Source organism: Sphaeramia orbicularis, chromosome 6 (assembly GCF_902148855.1).
Source record: "Sphaeramia orbicularis chromosome 6, fSphaOr1.1, whole genome shotgun sequence".
NCBI lineage: Eukaryota > Metazoa > Chordata > Actinopteri > Kurtiformes > Apogonidae > Sphaeramia > Sphaeramia orbicularis.
In genome coordinates, this window is record NC_043962.1 from 25,217,303 (window position 1) to 25,232,745 (window position 15,443).

General features: G+C 39.7%; 1 protein-coding gene across 6 annotated transcripts in view; it reads left to right on the forward strand.

Moving 5' to 3' along the window:
- The window catches only part of magi2b (membrane associated guanylate kinase, WW and PDZ domain containing 2b), a 105,469-nt gene extending 90,077 nt beyond the window's left edge, over window positions 1-15,392 (forward strand). For 2 of the 6 annotated variants that reach the window (XM_030135817.1, XM_030135819.1), the window contains exons 12-22: window positions 1,445-1,476; window positions 5,153-5,345; window positions 5,629-5,744; window positions 6,179-6,371; window positions 6,992-7,231; window positions 8,062-8,247; window positions 8,374-8,686; window positions 9,858-10,077; window positions 10,180-10,323; window positions 11,073-11,211; window positions 12,117-15,392. In XM_030135817.1, the coding sequence (XP_029991677.1) occupies window positions 1,445-1,476; window positions 5,153-5,345; window positions 5,629-5,744; window positions 6,179-6,371; window positions 6,992-7,231; window positions 8,062-8,247; window positions 8,374-8,686; window positions 9,858-10,077; window positions 10,180-10,323; window positions 11,073-11,211; window positions 12,117-12,811 (2,471 nt within the window). In that variant the 3' untranslated portion in view covers window positions 12,812-15,392. Of the gene's footprint in view, window positions 1-1,444; window positions 1,477-5,152; window positions 5,346-5,628; window positions 5,745-6,178; window positions 6,372-6,991; window positions 7,232-8,061; window positions 8,248-8,373; window positions 8,687-9,857; window positions 10,078-10,179; window positions 10,324-11,072; window positions 11,212-11,545; window positions 11,657-12,116 lie in introns of all 6 variants that reach the window. The other 4 variants (XM_030135821.1, XM_030135823.1, XM_030135822.1 and 1 more) reach the window with 4 other exon arrangements.
- The last annotated feature ends 51 nt before the right edge of the window (window positions 15,393-15,443 follow it).

Here is a 15,443-nt window from a genome sequence, read left to right on the forward strand (position 1 = left end):
ACCTAAGCAGGTAGTCTAACAGGTAATTTGATGAGCAGGAGCTCAACTTCAGCCGGACAAAAATAAGATTCACGTCATGGTGTTTCTTCAAGTTAAAAGTGGAGTCTTTGCACGCTAAAAGCAGATTTTTTTTCCTCATAAGCAGAAGTTTCACTGCACAGTAATGCTGCTGACTCCTTTGACCTCGATGAATCTGAAATGGCTCTTGACTTTCCAGCACAGAAATTCATTCCTGCTATATCTCAGTTTCATCCTCTGTGGTGTGTGAACATGTACATTACACTGTGTATATTCTACTATGGTGTCCTTCAGTTTTTTAGCATGATATTTAATGATGCTTAAATTAATTTCTGAGCTTATAATACAGACCTGAATTAATTAAAATGTACATTCTAAAGACAAATATTTCACCTCGTCCAAATCTGATTTTATTTCAGTAGAGGAGACAGAGGTTGATTTAACTTTTGTAAGTGAAGGATGGCTTGCTGTGGAAAATATGAAAAATCATACAAGTGCAAGAAGTGACAGGAATGAATTTAAAACTTATTTTGTCTTGACATAGACTGGCAGTAATCTTTTGTATTTCATTTCCCTCAGGCCTCCACCCTGCTTGCTGATTTTTGATAGAAAGTTCTGGCTTTCTGCTCTACTGCTAAGTGCTGTGGCCTTCTTCTTATACATCTGAAAGGCAGGCAGATGTAGCTGGAGAGTCATTTTAGGAATAAAATCCATTCAGGGCTCTCTGACATTACTCAGGAAATCTCATAAACTGAATAAATATTAAATATATCTGGATTCTCTAAAGAATATTTTACAAGCGCCTGCGTCGGTAATACTTGCGGGAGCATGCCTGATGAGTGTTTTTATGTCTTTCTCTCCACATGTGTAAGAATTCAGACTGAATATTTGTACACGGTAGCCACTGCATTTTACCCCTTCATGTTTAAATGTATGTATTTGGGTCTCAACAGCATAAATGCACTGTATGTCTTTGATTCAGTGCATCCACAGGGGAGCTGCATTGATGAGATTGTTGTTGTGATGTAGAGTGCTCCCTGCTTCCTACATGGAGATAAAATATGACTTACAGAGAAAACTGTGTTGTGTGTGTGTGTGTGTGTGTATGTATTTGGGGGAGGGGGTGGGATATGCTTTTGCCTGCAGCTAATGATGTAATTATGTTGAAAACAAACGCAACAACCAAACCCATTTAAGAAGAGTTACACAAACAAAGTCAAAACAGACGACTATGAAATCAGCACACTGAGAATTTCTTCACATAATTGGGAATGATTTTGACCCTTTGGAACAATGTTTTCTTTTAGAAATCATCCACATAGGTTGGTAGTTATCTGTAAAATGATGATTGTGTGAATTATGTTATTTGTATTATTTAGACAAAAGAATCTGACTAAAGTAACCGTGTATTTTCTTTCTTCTCCAGGTCACATCTCTCCATGGAAGGCATCCAAACAGGTACAAAGATCAAACCAAATATGTTTTTTGCTTGTGTGCATGTGTGTTTCAGAGTGACATAAAAGACAGAGCAGTAAAAGTATGTGTCTGTGAAGCGCATTTGTTTGTTGAAGCACAGACGAGGATACAAGCAATGTGTCAGTTCACTATTTGTCAGTGTGGCTGTTGTTGCCTCAAAGGTGTTTGGATTTTGGTTTATTGCTAAATGAGGCAGCCTATCCTGACCTGCTTATTGGTTTGATCACATCAGATCGCTCACCTCGCCAGCTGGGGAAAAGCTCAGACTTTTATTTACTGCACCTGTTACTGCTCCTACAATCAGCGCTCATATATGGTTTTAACCCTTTCATGCATGAATTATGAGAACCTTAATCATGATTTTTCCCCCCTGTTTTTATTCCTCTTTAGGCATGAAAAAAAAAATGCAGTTAACAGCTTTTTATGAACCTATTTTTCATGGAGCTGCAAAAATGTCCACTCAAATGGATACGATGCGTTTAATTTTTGAAGCAAAGAAACATGTATTTACTGATATACAGTGAAAACTATGAAATATAAACACTTTTAATGCTGCTAATCTGATGTTTTCTCATATTTAAACATACTCTAATACTAGTTATTACTCACTTCATGGAGATAACATACAAAAAACCCATTTTGTTAAAGAAAAAATGATAATTACAGTCTAATAACAACTGATTTACACTCAAACATGTTACTGCAGATCAGGTTTATCAAGAACAGCAAAGTTACATATGCATAAGCGTCCACTGTGTTGGCTGATATGGAACTAAAACAGCAAAACCCATGAATATATAAGAGAACAGCTGGAGAATAACTGTCCACTGGAGTGACCACTGTGCATGAAAGGGTTAAACAGAATCATCTCTATTTTTATTATCTTCTAGCATATCTGCACAGGGGCAATATCATTATTTCTTCAATATTTAGTTGACCTCCTGTATTAAACAACTTTCCACTCTTAAAGGTCGATCTCTTGACCTTGAGGCTGACAATCTTCTCTGTCTATCATTTAATTTAGAGCTGTGTCCAGTGATGAAAACATCAACAGTGCTTCTATCTTTTATGATTTTGTCACTTTACTTGACCAAAAAAGTTGTTTCTTAATGGTGTTCATCCCATCTTGCTACTTTGGTCAAAGGCCATTTGGTGTTGATTCTGTCGGTTTTATTAGGTTCAGGTTCAGTTCATATCTCTAAAATCCAATGCATTAGCGTGTTTGTCGTAGAATCAGAGTTCTTAATTCAAATCCAGGAGTGTCAAACTCATTTTAGTTCAAGGGCCACAGTGGGACAGACGAGTAAAATGATAACATAATAATCTATATATGTTGTCAGCTCCAAACAAATGATAGTATACCTTAGCTTATCTTTTACACATGTACATCACAACTTATAAATTACAGTGGATCTACAAAGCCACAAAAATGTAATAACAGGCATAATATTGTTAAAATTAGAGGGAGACCGATATATCGGGGTTTTTTTCAATATCGGACCTCGGTCTTAATTTTTTTTTTTTTTTGAAAGCCAATATTTGATCAATAGTAAAAATGTTATAAGATACTTGATCAGGCATCTGTGTGGGCAGCACTTGAAGTTCATTAAATGTTAGAAGAATACTATGTGTACGTGTATTAATAATTTCATTTACATTGCTGCATAAAAATCTTAATTACATGAGTATTTCACGGTCAATGTGCTTAATTTTTTTTTTTTTTTTTTTTTTTTTTAAATCGGCTGTAGATATTGGCCATCAGCTGACCAAATTTTTATTTTAAATTGACATCGGCCTTAGAAAAATCCATATCGGTCGACCACTAGTTAAAATTGCACTTACTTCTCTTAAAAAATTTCATGTTGTTCATATTTGTTCAGATTATTCAAATTTTTTTTAACTTTTTCATTATTTATAAATTATTATAACAGTATTTTGCTGGTCCGACCCACTTAAAATGGAATTGATCTGTATGTGGCCCCTGAACTAATATAATTTCGACACCCTTGACTGTTAATGTCTTCAGTGTAATTTTTGCATTTCACAAATTCACCGGATTGGAACCAGTTTTGGCACACAGGCTGTATGTTTGACACCCCTGTTTTATACTCTAATGATATTTTTAGGTCATTTTAAAATAATTTAGAGTAGAAGAACTACATATATTCCCTGTAAAGTGCTGCATGACTTTTTCCCCCAGTTACAGTCTAAACCTCTGCTTCCAAATTCAACCTCTCATCTACTCCAGTCCTCGAATTCCAGCCTGTGTCTTCTCCCTGTTTAAGTTGCATAACAAGGCATGGTCGTGTCTTTGCTGTTTTAGCCCCTGCCCTCTGGAACCATCCTCCCCAATCTGTCAGATGAACCGAATCTGTGGGATGTTTTAAGGGGCTTCTAAAAATTTATCTGTATAGACAAGCCTTTTTATAGATCACCAGTGTGCTGTGTGTGCTTTGTGCATGCATGTGTCTCTGTGTGTTGTAATTTATTGTATCCTCTTTGTTGGTTTATTTGTTTCAGGAACAGTGATTATAGGCTATGACTAATTATATGATCTGATGTTCACATTTTTACAATTACTGTAAAATTTAATTATTGTATATCTGATAAAGTATATTAATTTAAAGACATGCTGCTTTGGTTCTGATGCAGCTGCTTCTCTCTGGCTATAGTTTCCACTCTGTGGTCTTAAGTAATAGAAATATTTCAGAGCAGACCTTTTGGTTTTGTAAAAGCCAGCAAACACAGATGTTACCGATACTGTTTATGTTACATTCAGTTGAACCAGAAAAGCATTACAACAACCAGCATGAACAATCCCAAGGCCTGAAACTATTTCTGCTCACTAAACTATCAAAACTGAAATGAGAAAGGAACATTTATTTACTTGTACTTCACTAACAAAGACCACACCGTAATATTAAATGAGAAAAGGTTTATTAAATAACAGGTTTTAAGGGAACAGATGGATGAAGGACTGAGTGGGACAGACATGAATGATTGATGGTTCATATGGAGGTGGACTCAGGATGGGGTTAGGTTTCTGTAGTCTTGGGCTCCTTGCCCCCCATGGTTCTGTTAATGAGAGGAGAGGAAACATTTAGAAGGAGAGGAAGGATCGGATTCTGACAACCGAGACAAACAGAAGAGTAAAGTAGTTACCATCGCCTATATGCAGTATATGGAATTCAATGTGTCCTGATACTTTTGTTCATATAGTGAAGGTAGATGTGAGAAATTAGATTATCTGAAGTGTGGTCTTTGTTTCCAACCCATGTTAATAGCTTTTTATAGATGTTCCAGTGAACACTGACAATATAAAAATGGTTGAAATATTATCAGAATCTGCTTCTTCTTTTTTTTTTTTTTTTTTTTACTTAATATGACGTTTGAAAAAAGCTTTGTTTTGCAGTTATTTGTTTTTACCTCAGATTATGATTGGTTTATTACTACTGATCAGTATCACCTCTGAAAATCCCCAGTTCATTAATTTGTTTATTTCTCTGTTCATATGTGTGTTAAGCACTTTTTGACAGTGTTTTAACAAGTGCCATGTAAAGTTTTACTTTCTTACTTACTTCATTCTCTACACTTTGTATAATGTGACCTTAAAGTGTTGTTTGTTAGATATATTTTGGTGTTTTTTTTCTCCTTGTAGTTGCCAGACCAGTGGGACCAACATGGAAGCCCTCAGACAAACCTGTCTGGTCCGGTTCTGCCACCCGGCACACCGTTCCCAAACCAGCCACAGCACCGCACGTCTGTGCCCGACTCCACTGAGGGCTTCGATCTTAACAAGCCTGATCCGTATGACCTTTACGAAAAGTCGAGGGCTATTTATGAAAGCAGACGTGAGTACAGAACCCTTGGTCACAGAGTTAGTTTGTCATCTGATCAATGAAGCTTCATGTTACAATAAAAGCTAATGTGTAAGATTTCTACATTACAGTATCTGTAAACAAGGCTTACAGTACAAGTTGACTTATGTACTTAGACCATATCAAATATTTCCAGCATTGTTCAGTTTTCTTACATCTTTTGTTATTCTGAATGTGTATTTAATGACACATATTACAGTACATTATTAAGCTCATAAAGAACAAGTCAGTCCTAATGTTCACGTCTTTGCATCAGGTCCAGAGTATGAAGAGGTGGAGGTGCACCTCCTGAGAGAGAAGACTGGATTTGGCTTCCGCATCCTGGGGGGAGACGAGGCCGTGCAGGCTGTGAGTCCGGACGCCCGTGACAAGGCTCGTATGGGACGGGCTGGACCACACACATTTAACCTCATACATACTGATATTACTATACCTGCACCTAACTTCCTAATTTCACTGTACACACAATGACAATAAAGGCTATTCTAACTTCATCTCACACATATTACTGAATGTCATCACCATAAACTCTGAAAACACACACACACACTGTTTTATTTTCTCACACTGTACTGACTTTTTAACTTCTCAGAACCTCCCATACTGAAGTAATGCCTTGCTAACCTGTCCAAGTGGAAACAGCATGCAAACCTTAATACAGCAGAATGTTGGCAGGGGTGGAAAATGTTACTTGACCCAAACTTTGTCTACAAGCTAGATAAAGTAGTTTCTCTGTGATCCAAGTGTGTCTGTGTTTCATCGTCTTCACCTTCATCTATGCTGCTAATATTGATTGTCTTGAACAGATTGTTATTGGCGCTATAATAGAGAACACTCCCGCTGAGCGTGACGGGCGGCTTCGACCTGGGGATGAGCTCATTTCTGTGGATAAAAATGTGGTTGCTGGGAAACCGCACAAATACGTAATAGACTTGATGCACGCTGCTGCTCGAAATGGTCAAGTCAGCTTGACTGTGAGAAGGAGAGTGCAAATGCCTGGTGAGGATATTTTTTTGTTTTCTGTCTTGATTTTCATACTTTACTAAGATGGGAACATGCTGTGGATTTCACTGGCATCAAATAAAAAAAACAAAAAAAAAAAAACAGGACAACTTGGAGAGGACACACAAGTCTTTTTAAATTTATCTCATGTCATTATATATATATATATATATATATATATATATATATATATATATATATATATATACACACACACACACACACACACACACATATATATATATATATATATATATATATATATGTATGTATATGTCAATTTATAATATACTGTATCGAACCTTTATTTCAGTCAGTGTGAACGTCAAATATAGCGAAAGTACAAGGGCATAGGGTTGCAGAAGAATCATACCTGTCAAGTGACAACAGAAAAGCAAAGTTTGATTTTGACAGAAAATCCCTGTGGGAAGCACAGAAAAGCACCTTTGCAAGCAATAAATGCTGGAAAACTGGAAGTTCTCCAAAGGCCACATCTTAAGCTGCCTTTGCATTAAGCCAGAACGCTAAACAAACAATTCATAAGAGTTATTTTTTACACAGGCCTAGGCTTCGCTGAGGCTCATCCTAACTCTGGTTTCTGGCTCGTTTGACCCCAGGTGAACCGTGTCCTGTGAACGGACGCAGCCCGGGATCGGTGTCCACACAACACAGCTCTCCACGTAGCGATGCAGCCTCAGCTTCAGGCCCTCAGGCGGTGGCCATCCCATCCGCCACCTCTCCTCCTGAGGCATCCACCCTGCAGACCAGTGATGTGGTCATTCACCGCAAAGAGAACGAGGGCTTTGGATTTGTCATCATCAGCTCCTTGAACAGACCAGAGAACGCCACCGTCATCAGTGAGTTGGACAATGAGCTGCTCCTGTCTGGAGTCCTGAAGGTTGTTCCTAATAAAATGATCACGAGTAGTAAACGCTGATGACCAAAGATCCTCAGAGCCTTAACTATCCAAGAATAATTTAAAAATATTGTATTGGTTCATGTGCAACATATTATCTGTATAGATTTGGACTGTGCAAAAAAAAAATTAGATTTTTCTGTGTTTTCTTTAAAACAGGGTTACCTGAATATATTGCATTTTATTTCATAAGCTTTGTTCAACTTCAGATCAAACACAAATGCCCAGTGTAGACATGAAGATATCCACTGTGACATCCAAGTATTCTGAAACTGTAATTGGCTGTGAAGATTTATGGGGCTACATTAATGGCAACCACTGTAGACTGGAGACATATATTGAGGAATATGTAAACTAACATCATTGTATCATTATAAAATCAGACATTTGCTTTATCATGTAATTATTCAGGTTCAACTGTCCCACAACAATTTTCTGTGCTTGGGCCCTGAAATGTTTCATGTTTTACTGTAAATTCTCACTTTCTGTCCGTCTAAAAATTGTTGAAAGCTATAACTCAGATATAATTTGTTTGTTTAGCTGATAATATTATAGATAATAATAATAATAATAAATACATTCATGAATAAATTGGACATCTTAGCAGGTTTTACACGTGTCAGCATTTTAACATGTGACTGCACTGTTCATGACAAGGCTCATACTGTAATACAATTCTAAATATTATTAGTTCCACTTCATTTTGGTACAGTTTTGACATCTTTCTTCACAATTGGCATTGACAGCCACCTTGTTATTTCTTGTTTCCAGCTGTGCCCCATAAAATAGGACGGATAATCGAGGGCAGCCCTGCAGACCGTTGTGGGAAGCTGAAGGTGGGCGACCGCATTTTGGCTGTAAATGGACAGTCCATCATCAGCATGCCACATGCAGACATTGTCAAGCTCATTAAAGATGCTGGGCTAACAGTTACACTGCACATCATACCCGAGGAGGGTAAGTGTATGTGAATTTAGAGGCTTAGCCATGTTTGTATTTGCATTGTTTTCTTCCAAGTACTTCTCCCCAGTTTTTGATCCATTCCACTTTGATGAAACCTTCCTCATTTCCTTTGCCTCAAAGGTTCTCATTCTGGGCCAAGCTCAGAGAAGCAGAGCCCCATGACCCAGAAACACAGCCCCCAGACCCAGCCCAGCCCTGTAGCCCAGCCAAGCCAAGGAGCCATCCAGCCCGGCCAAACAGCTCCTCAGCCAGGCCAAATGGCTTCTCAGACAGGCCAAACACCTACCCAGCCCAGCCAGACACCAGCTCAGCCCAGCCAAGTGTCAGGCCCTCCTGCACCAGCAGCCTCTCAGCCTGCACCAGCTGGAACCCAACAGAGCCCCATCACCCAGGCATCTGGCCCCCCTCCACAGCTCTACCTCCATGATGGCAGGTAAGGGCCGCAGTGATTTTGTAAGGATACTTCAGCAGAGAGTGTCATGGTGACTGCAAGAATGAAGACACGCTGAAGATGTCCAACTGTTTATACAGCTCTGGAAAAACTAAAAGCAAGAGCCCAATCCAGATTTCCACATTTGACGCTCTTTGAAAACCTCTGGAATGTGACCAAGAGGAAGCTGGATTGTCACAAGCCATCAGGCAAAGCAAAGCTGCTGGCAATTTTACACTCAGCGTTATAAATCACCCAACAACAATGTGGAAGTGTGGTGGAGAGCGTGCCAAAACAAATGAATACTGTGATTAAAAATCAGGGTTATTGCACCAAATATTGATTTATGAGCTGCAAGTGTTAAAGGGTGTTTAAGTGGTATTATTTAACATCTGAAAATATTCTATTGTATTCTGGAAATAAATGTTTTGTTTATAATTTTGAAAAGCTACTGAGAAATTACTGTAATTTGCAGAATAATCAAAAATGCCCATTTTGTTCAAACCAATGCCTTTTCTATTTCTTTTTTTTTTTTTCTTTTGCCAAGCCATAACAGAGTGCACCATCTCCACCTTCCATGTCAATATTCAGGAGAAACCCTCTGACTGTCATACTTGGACACAAATTTTGTCCCAGTCACACACTCAGGCTCAGGCTGGTTTCTGCTCTGTTGCATAACACCACTTAGCTCTTACAGTCTCAGTGAATAATTTACCCCAAGGTATCTCTTGTATAATGCAGGAAACCAGCCATCAGGCTCTGTTCTGTATCAAAACTATGGAAAAAAGAGAGCCTGGTGCAAGTGCATGTGTGGATGTGACTCTGACATAAAGGCATTGAGAGTACCACTCCCAGAGCAGTGGATTTATGCCCAGTTCTCCAAATGGGAACCTGATAAAAGTTGTAAAGCAGAGAGTGATATTTCTGTCCTTTCATGGTGAGCTGTTCGAGATTGACACGTGCAAGAGTCCTTATATTACACTTTGGTGTATAAATAGAATGTACTCCATATTTCATATAACTTTACCTCAAAGGTCAACTCTTCCTTTATACGCCATATACAGTATAAGTTTGTGTTATGGGCATGTGAGGCTCTGTGCTCCTTTACAACAGTAACCTCACCACGATAAACCGCCCTCCTCCAATGATTGTATTAATTCTTTTCTCTTTACAGGTCAGAGGTTAAAGCAAGACAGGATGTCAAACCTGACTTCCGCCATCCGCCATTTACTGATTACAGGCAACCCCCAGTAGACTATCGCCACCCACCGGTGACTGATTATCGACAGCCCCCAACGCTGGACTACCGACACCCACCTGGTCTGCTGGACTTTAGGCAGCACCCTGCAGCTGCACAGTTTCCTTTGGGGATCCCTGCAGACTTTAGACCACAGGTACATCTATTTCAGAAATAGATCCTGTGACTCTTTGTTTTGTATCCTCCTGTGTTGTGTTTTTCTGTAAATGATGATTGTTGTCTGTGTTTTGATCTGCAGGACTTCGACTACTTCACAGTGGAGCTGGAGAAAAGTGCAAAGGGTTTCGGCTTCAGCATTCGAGGAGGTAGAGAGTACAAGATGGACCTATTTGTGCTACGCCTTGCAGAGGACGGTCCTGCTATACGCAATGGAAGGATGAGGGTGAGATGACACAGATGAAATAAATCTGTGAGAAACCACCCTTCATTCAACAGCTAGAATATACTGTCTTACATTAACATTACTTGTAACAATTTGAATGAATGTGGTTTTCACATATAGGACTACCTAAAGTGACCTTAATCCAGGAGCCACTGAATTACAGTATATTAACAGTTGCTATAGACATCTCAGTACATATATGGAAAAAGGATATCACTCAGTTTTCCTTCTACATACTGTATTTTCCACAGCATTAAGTTCAAGTCAAAACCAGTAAACAAAAAAAAATAAAACTATGCAAATTTACAGTTCCATTGTAGAGTATTTTGGTTCTGCTTAGTTTCTTTGTGAAAAATAGAAAAAATGGCAGGTTTAGTCCTCTCTATTTTGACATAGAATAAAATCTGTGAAATAAATAAAACATAAATTACAACAATCTATGCACACTGTGAATCCTACGCAGATTCGCTTTTGCAAAATTTTTGAAAAATCTCTTTATTCCACAGCGCTCAATTAGCTTTAAAGGTAAGGAAAGTGGGTCTGTGACAGTGTGTGTGAACTGACTGACCGAGTAACCGTCAGCTCACCCTCCACAACTACTTTTAAAGTGCATTTGAATGTGGCACTTTATGGCACAGATTCCCCAGCTGCTTCTTTACAGAAGAATGTGGTGTGTAGAGAAGTCAACTTATCGTGGGTAAACAAAGGTTGACAGAAAATCGAGCCCGTCCCCTGTGTGTCTCTTGCAGGTAGGGGATCAGATCATAGAGATAAACGGGGACAGCACACGGGACATGACTCACGCCCGCGCTATCGAACTCATCAAGGCGGGAGGCCGTCGGGTCAGGCTGCTGCTAAAGAGAGGCACAGGACAGGTGCCAGAATATGGTGGGTTTTCCTGGCATAGATTGAAGAGAATCTCTGTAAACGTCCCACTGTGTCCACTGTTTCTCTCTTAACCCTCTGACCTCTGTCTTACCTTTATGCAAGTAATGTATTAATTTATCTTTGAGTTTTACAAGACTGTTTCTTTATGTGTTTTACTTGAGAAAACATTAACAGACATAATAACAACTTGTCTAATTAATAATGTCTTCTAACCTTTTACTCATTTCTCCATTATTGTCTTCTAAAATTAAGTATAATGCAAAATAATTAATTGCGTTCAACACTGTTGCCTTCTCTGTAGCCTACACTGCCTTAAGTCTAATGATTGGTATAGGCTTTTACTTGCCTTCCCTTAGGAATGGTACCTTCCAACCTCTCCATGTGCATGAAAGGTGACACACTAAGCTCCCCATATTTCTTCCTAATGGGCCACTCTAAAGACACGGTTTGTGAAAAACTGCATGTCTATCTTTCCATACTGATCAATCTGTGTGCATTGTAACTGTGCTTGAGGCATGCATCTGTGTATGCATGATCATATGTTTATGCATGGAAAAATAGCAGCCACATGTGTTTGAAGTGTTGCGGTGACCCTCTAGATGACATTCTATCATCTTGTAGAAGGCTTTAAAGTAGACTGTATAAAATCAGTCTGCTCAGGGAAATCTGTCAATTTTGTGTAAAGGTAGTGTGCACTTCAGATGTGATATATTAGCATAAATACATATGTATGCATGATATTTTACTATGATGGGGTCTTTTTAATTGTATATCTCTTTCTTCCTTTCCCTCTACTTTTTCTCTCTCCCTTATCTTTGTCTTCCTTCTTTCTTTTCACGCATGTGCATGCTGGTTTGTAAATTAATTTCAGTCCACCTGAGCGTATCTTTCCTTCTGCCCAGCAGACTGTGCCAGCCCCTGGGATTCCCTTTCTTCAACCAACTCTGCCCTGCAGGAAGTGACCCTCGAACCCCACCCGAATCCATTGCTCTCATCCCATACAGCCTCTGTCCCAGACTCCCCTCATCAGCTCCCTCTAGAGGCCACAGTGTGCATGGCAGACAAACCTCCACAGCTGACAGACCACAGCTCCATTAGAGGGGCTTCAGGTGGCAGGTCCACCCAGCAGAAGAGCATCATCAGGGGACAGGGAACCCCACAGGGGTCTGGAGAGGCGGACTGTGGACCAAGTGACAGACAGCCTCGGGTTTTACCTCCTAAAGCTGTCCATGGGAGGTCTGCTGAGAGAAGAGACAGGCAGAGGGAGACTTGCTCCCCCTGCTGTGAGAGAAAGGGCCTGCACACACCGGCAGTGAGCACTGTCTGGCCCTGGGACCCATATGTGAGTGTCAATTTGAATGGAGCCTCTCTAGGCAGTGGAGACGGACATGTCAGCCTCCAGGAGAGGCTGGTGTCCAGAGGTCTGTTTCCTAGAGAAGATGAGAGAGCCAGTGGCCACAGTGGGCTCTGCTGCCCCTCCAAAACCCTGGAAGATCCTCCTGCTAGGAGCACAGCTGCCTCCCCAAGGCCCTGGAACGTCCCTGGGTCAGATAAACTGCCTGGTACACTGAGGTCTTGGACCTCCACAGTAAGCAGGTAGAATGGATCTGATTGGTTTGGACTGGATCACACTGTCTGGCTCCTCATTTGGTTCATCATGGGATGTTCCTGAAAATCCTTGTTACCTTCCCTCTCCTTTGTCCTGTTTTTGTCTCCATCTCCTTCTCATATTATATGTTTTATTTGTTTTTACAAGAGGATTATTACACCCACCACCTTAAAAACAGAGAAAACTTTCACAGCTATTGTAACATAGTGTATCACCTGATGGAGACTACACAGGCATTTCAGACCCTCAGATTCAACACTTTATGTTCTGATGGAAAATCTGAATGGAGCTGTGCTTTTGTCATGTACCTTTAACTGCGCAACCATATCTGGATCACACTGGTTAGTGCAACTTAACCTCCGATGGAACAAGGATCTTAGCGGGACAGAGACATATGTACATCACTTTTGCTCCATTTTCTCTGTGCGGTGGAGAGAATAAAAACAACAAATCTGTCAGATGGAGGCAGTGACACTGAAACTTCTCCTCAAACATGAGCTCCTGGAGGATGTGGCATTGACCCAAGTGACAGCTTGGTTAACCAGACATATGTTAGCTCTCACATGCCTACCAATATAACATATACTGTATATGTAAAGATGTGAAAATATGTACATTTGGTAATCTCAAAAAGATACCTGTTGGTGTTTTTTTGAGACAGTGTTGTAATTAGATACATTGTAAGGAAGAGAAAAAAACACCAGGACGGTATTTTAGGTTCACTATTTCCATGGCCTCGTCTATAACTACATATCAAAGACTGTGCAAGTCACCAAACTCAGACCACTGAGGGAGGCAGTGGTCATGTGCATGGATATAAAGCACTATCTCATTATACAGGGACTCACATGTCTTTTAGAGGTAGAACATAGACAGGAAGTCCTCTGTGGAGCTAACCAGTTGGTATTCATGTGAGACACATTCACAAAAAAACTTTATTTCATGAAATGGAACTTTTGAGGGACTGAAATCAGTTGGCTTAGTAAGAACTCATAATAATGCTCTGAGTTATGTAAACCACCATGCAGTCATTGTGCAGAATTATACGATGTGTTGTATTCATTTAATGCTCAACAGAAAATTTTTGTCCGGTCTATATTTCCCATTTCTATGCCTTTTACTGTGCTAAGTGTACCACATCACTGTGGGAGAGGGGCATCGGTGTGGGGAAGAGGAGGCCGATGGTTATGAGGTGGGGCAGAGTGCCTTACTCAAACTAATGCAGAGCTGTTGCAGTTGTGATTTGTTTTTGGAACTGAATGCAAAACTGAATTTAGTGACCATGCACACATATCAGCAAACTGTTGAGTTGTGGAGCCTGCTTCTCTTCAGACTTAACACCAAGCTATACATATATACAGTTATCTTGATGCACTCTTAGCTGTATAGCTGAACAGTGTCAATGATTGCCCTTGTCCCCGAGTGTTAAAAGGGGATCAAATGTAGCCTGTAGTATTACATCCTCTTCTTTGAGAATCATCCGGGAGAGTGAAGCTCTGAGCATTTATCAAGACAGGGTTATTATCAAAATGGGTCATGGCTTCTTTTGTGTTAGATGAGTCTTAAGTCAGCTTTATCTGTCCATTCTGTAGAGAAAACATGTTTTTAAGTTTGCATTGTTGCAGGCAGTAACCAACACCCACCAAATCTGAACCCAAGACTTTAGGTTATGTGTTAAACATAAACCCACTGAAACGTTTCATTCACAAAGTTTTGTCATGAAGTGAAGGCATGCTGCTATTAAACCAACAAACTATCCTCCTGCATTATTCCATTTTAAAGTATTCATTTCTCTGAAGAACACATTTGCTCTCATTAAAAAATAATCATCAACCTTGCTTCTTGAGATTTTATGTTATAGAGGACCAGACGAGTTTAAAATACTGTAATCGCAGTGCATTGTGACAACTTGAATGAATGCAGCATGATGGCACATCCAAACAGTACTTGTAATCTGGTGTAGCGGTTTCCTGCTTTCTGCAAGGCAATGCATCTATGGACTGGGACATTAGAAAGACCTCTTGCATCATCAAGACTAATCTTGACCCTCAGTAATTTTTCAGTAAATCATGTGGTCCTGATGCCTCTGAGCTCACTTGAAAAGTTGAATACAGCTGTAGTTCATGTTAGCGAGGAGCATGACAACATGCCGTTAGGCTGTAGAAATGTGTTTCCTGTGCGTAAAAATGTCAAAGTTCAGAAAAGGTAAAAGATTATGTCATCCAGCCCTCTGTCTCCGTCCAGGCTGTCCCCCTGCCTGCTGTGAGTGATTTTGTATACAGAAACAAAAAACTGCTTTATTGGAACCTGTGAAAGATGGCACGTTCATAAACCCCCATTGAGATCAAGTATAACTGTGTAGTGCTAATTGTGTACTATTCACCTTGTACAGCTGTATTCCTACAAATATGGTTTACTGTATCATTGATACTGTAGTTTCAAAGACGTGAACAACTATTTTTATGAAATGCGACAGTACTGATATATTACATTTTGCTAAAAAACAAAAAACTTGTTTACTGAAAGATATTCTGAAATACTGTCAAATAAACTCTTGACATGGTGTAAAATATCCTTTCCTACAGACTGCTTTACTTTGTTATAAACACAATGACAAGACAAT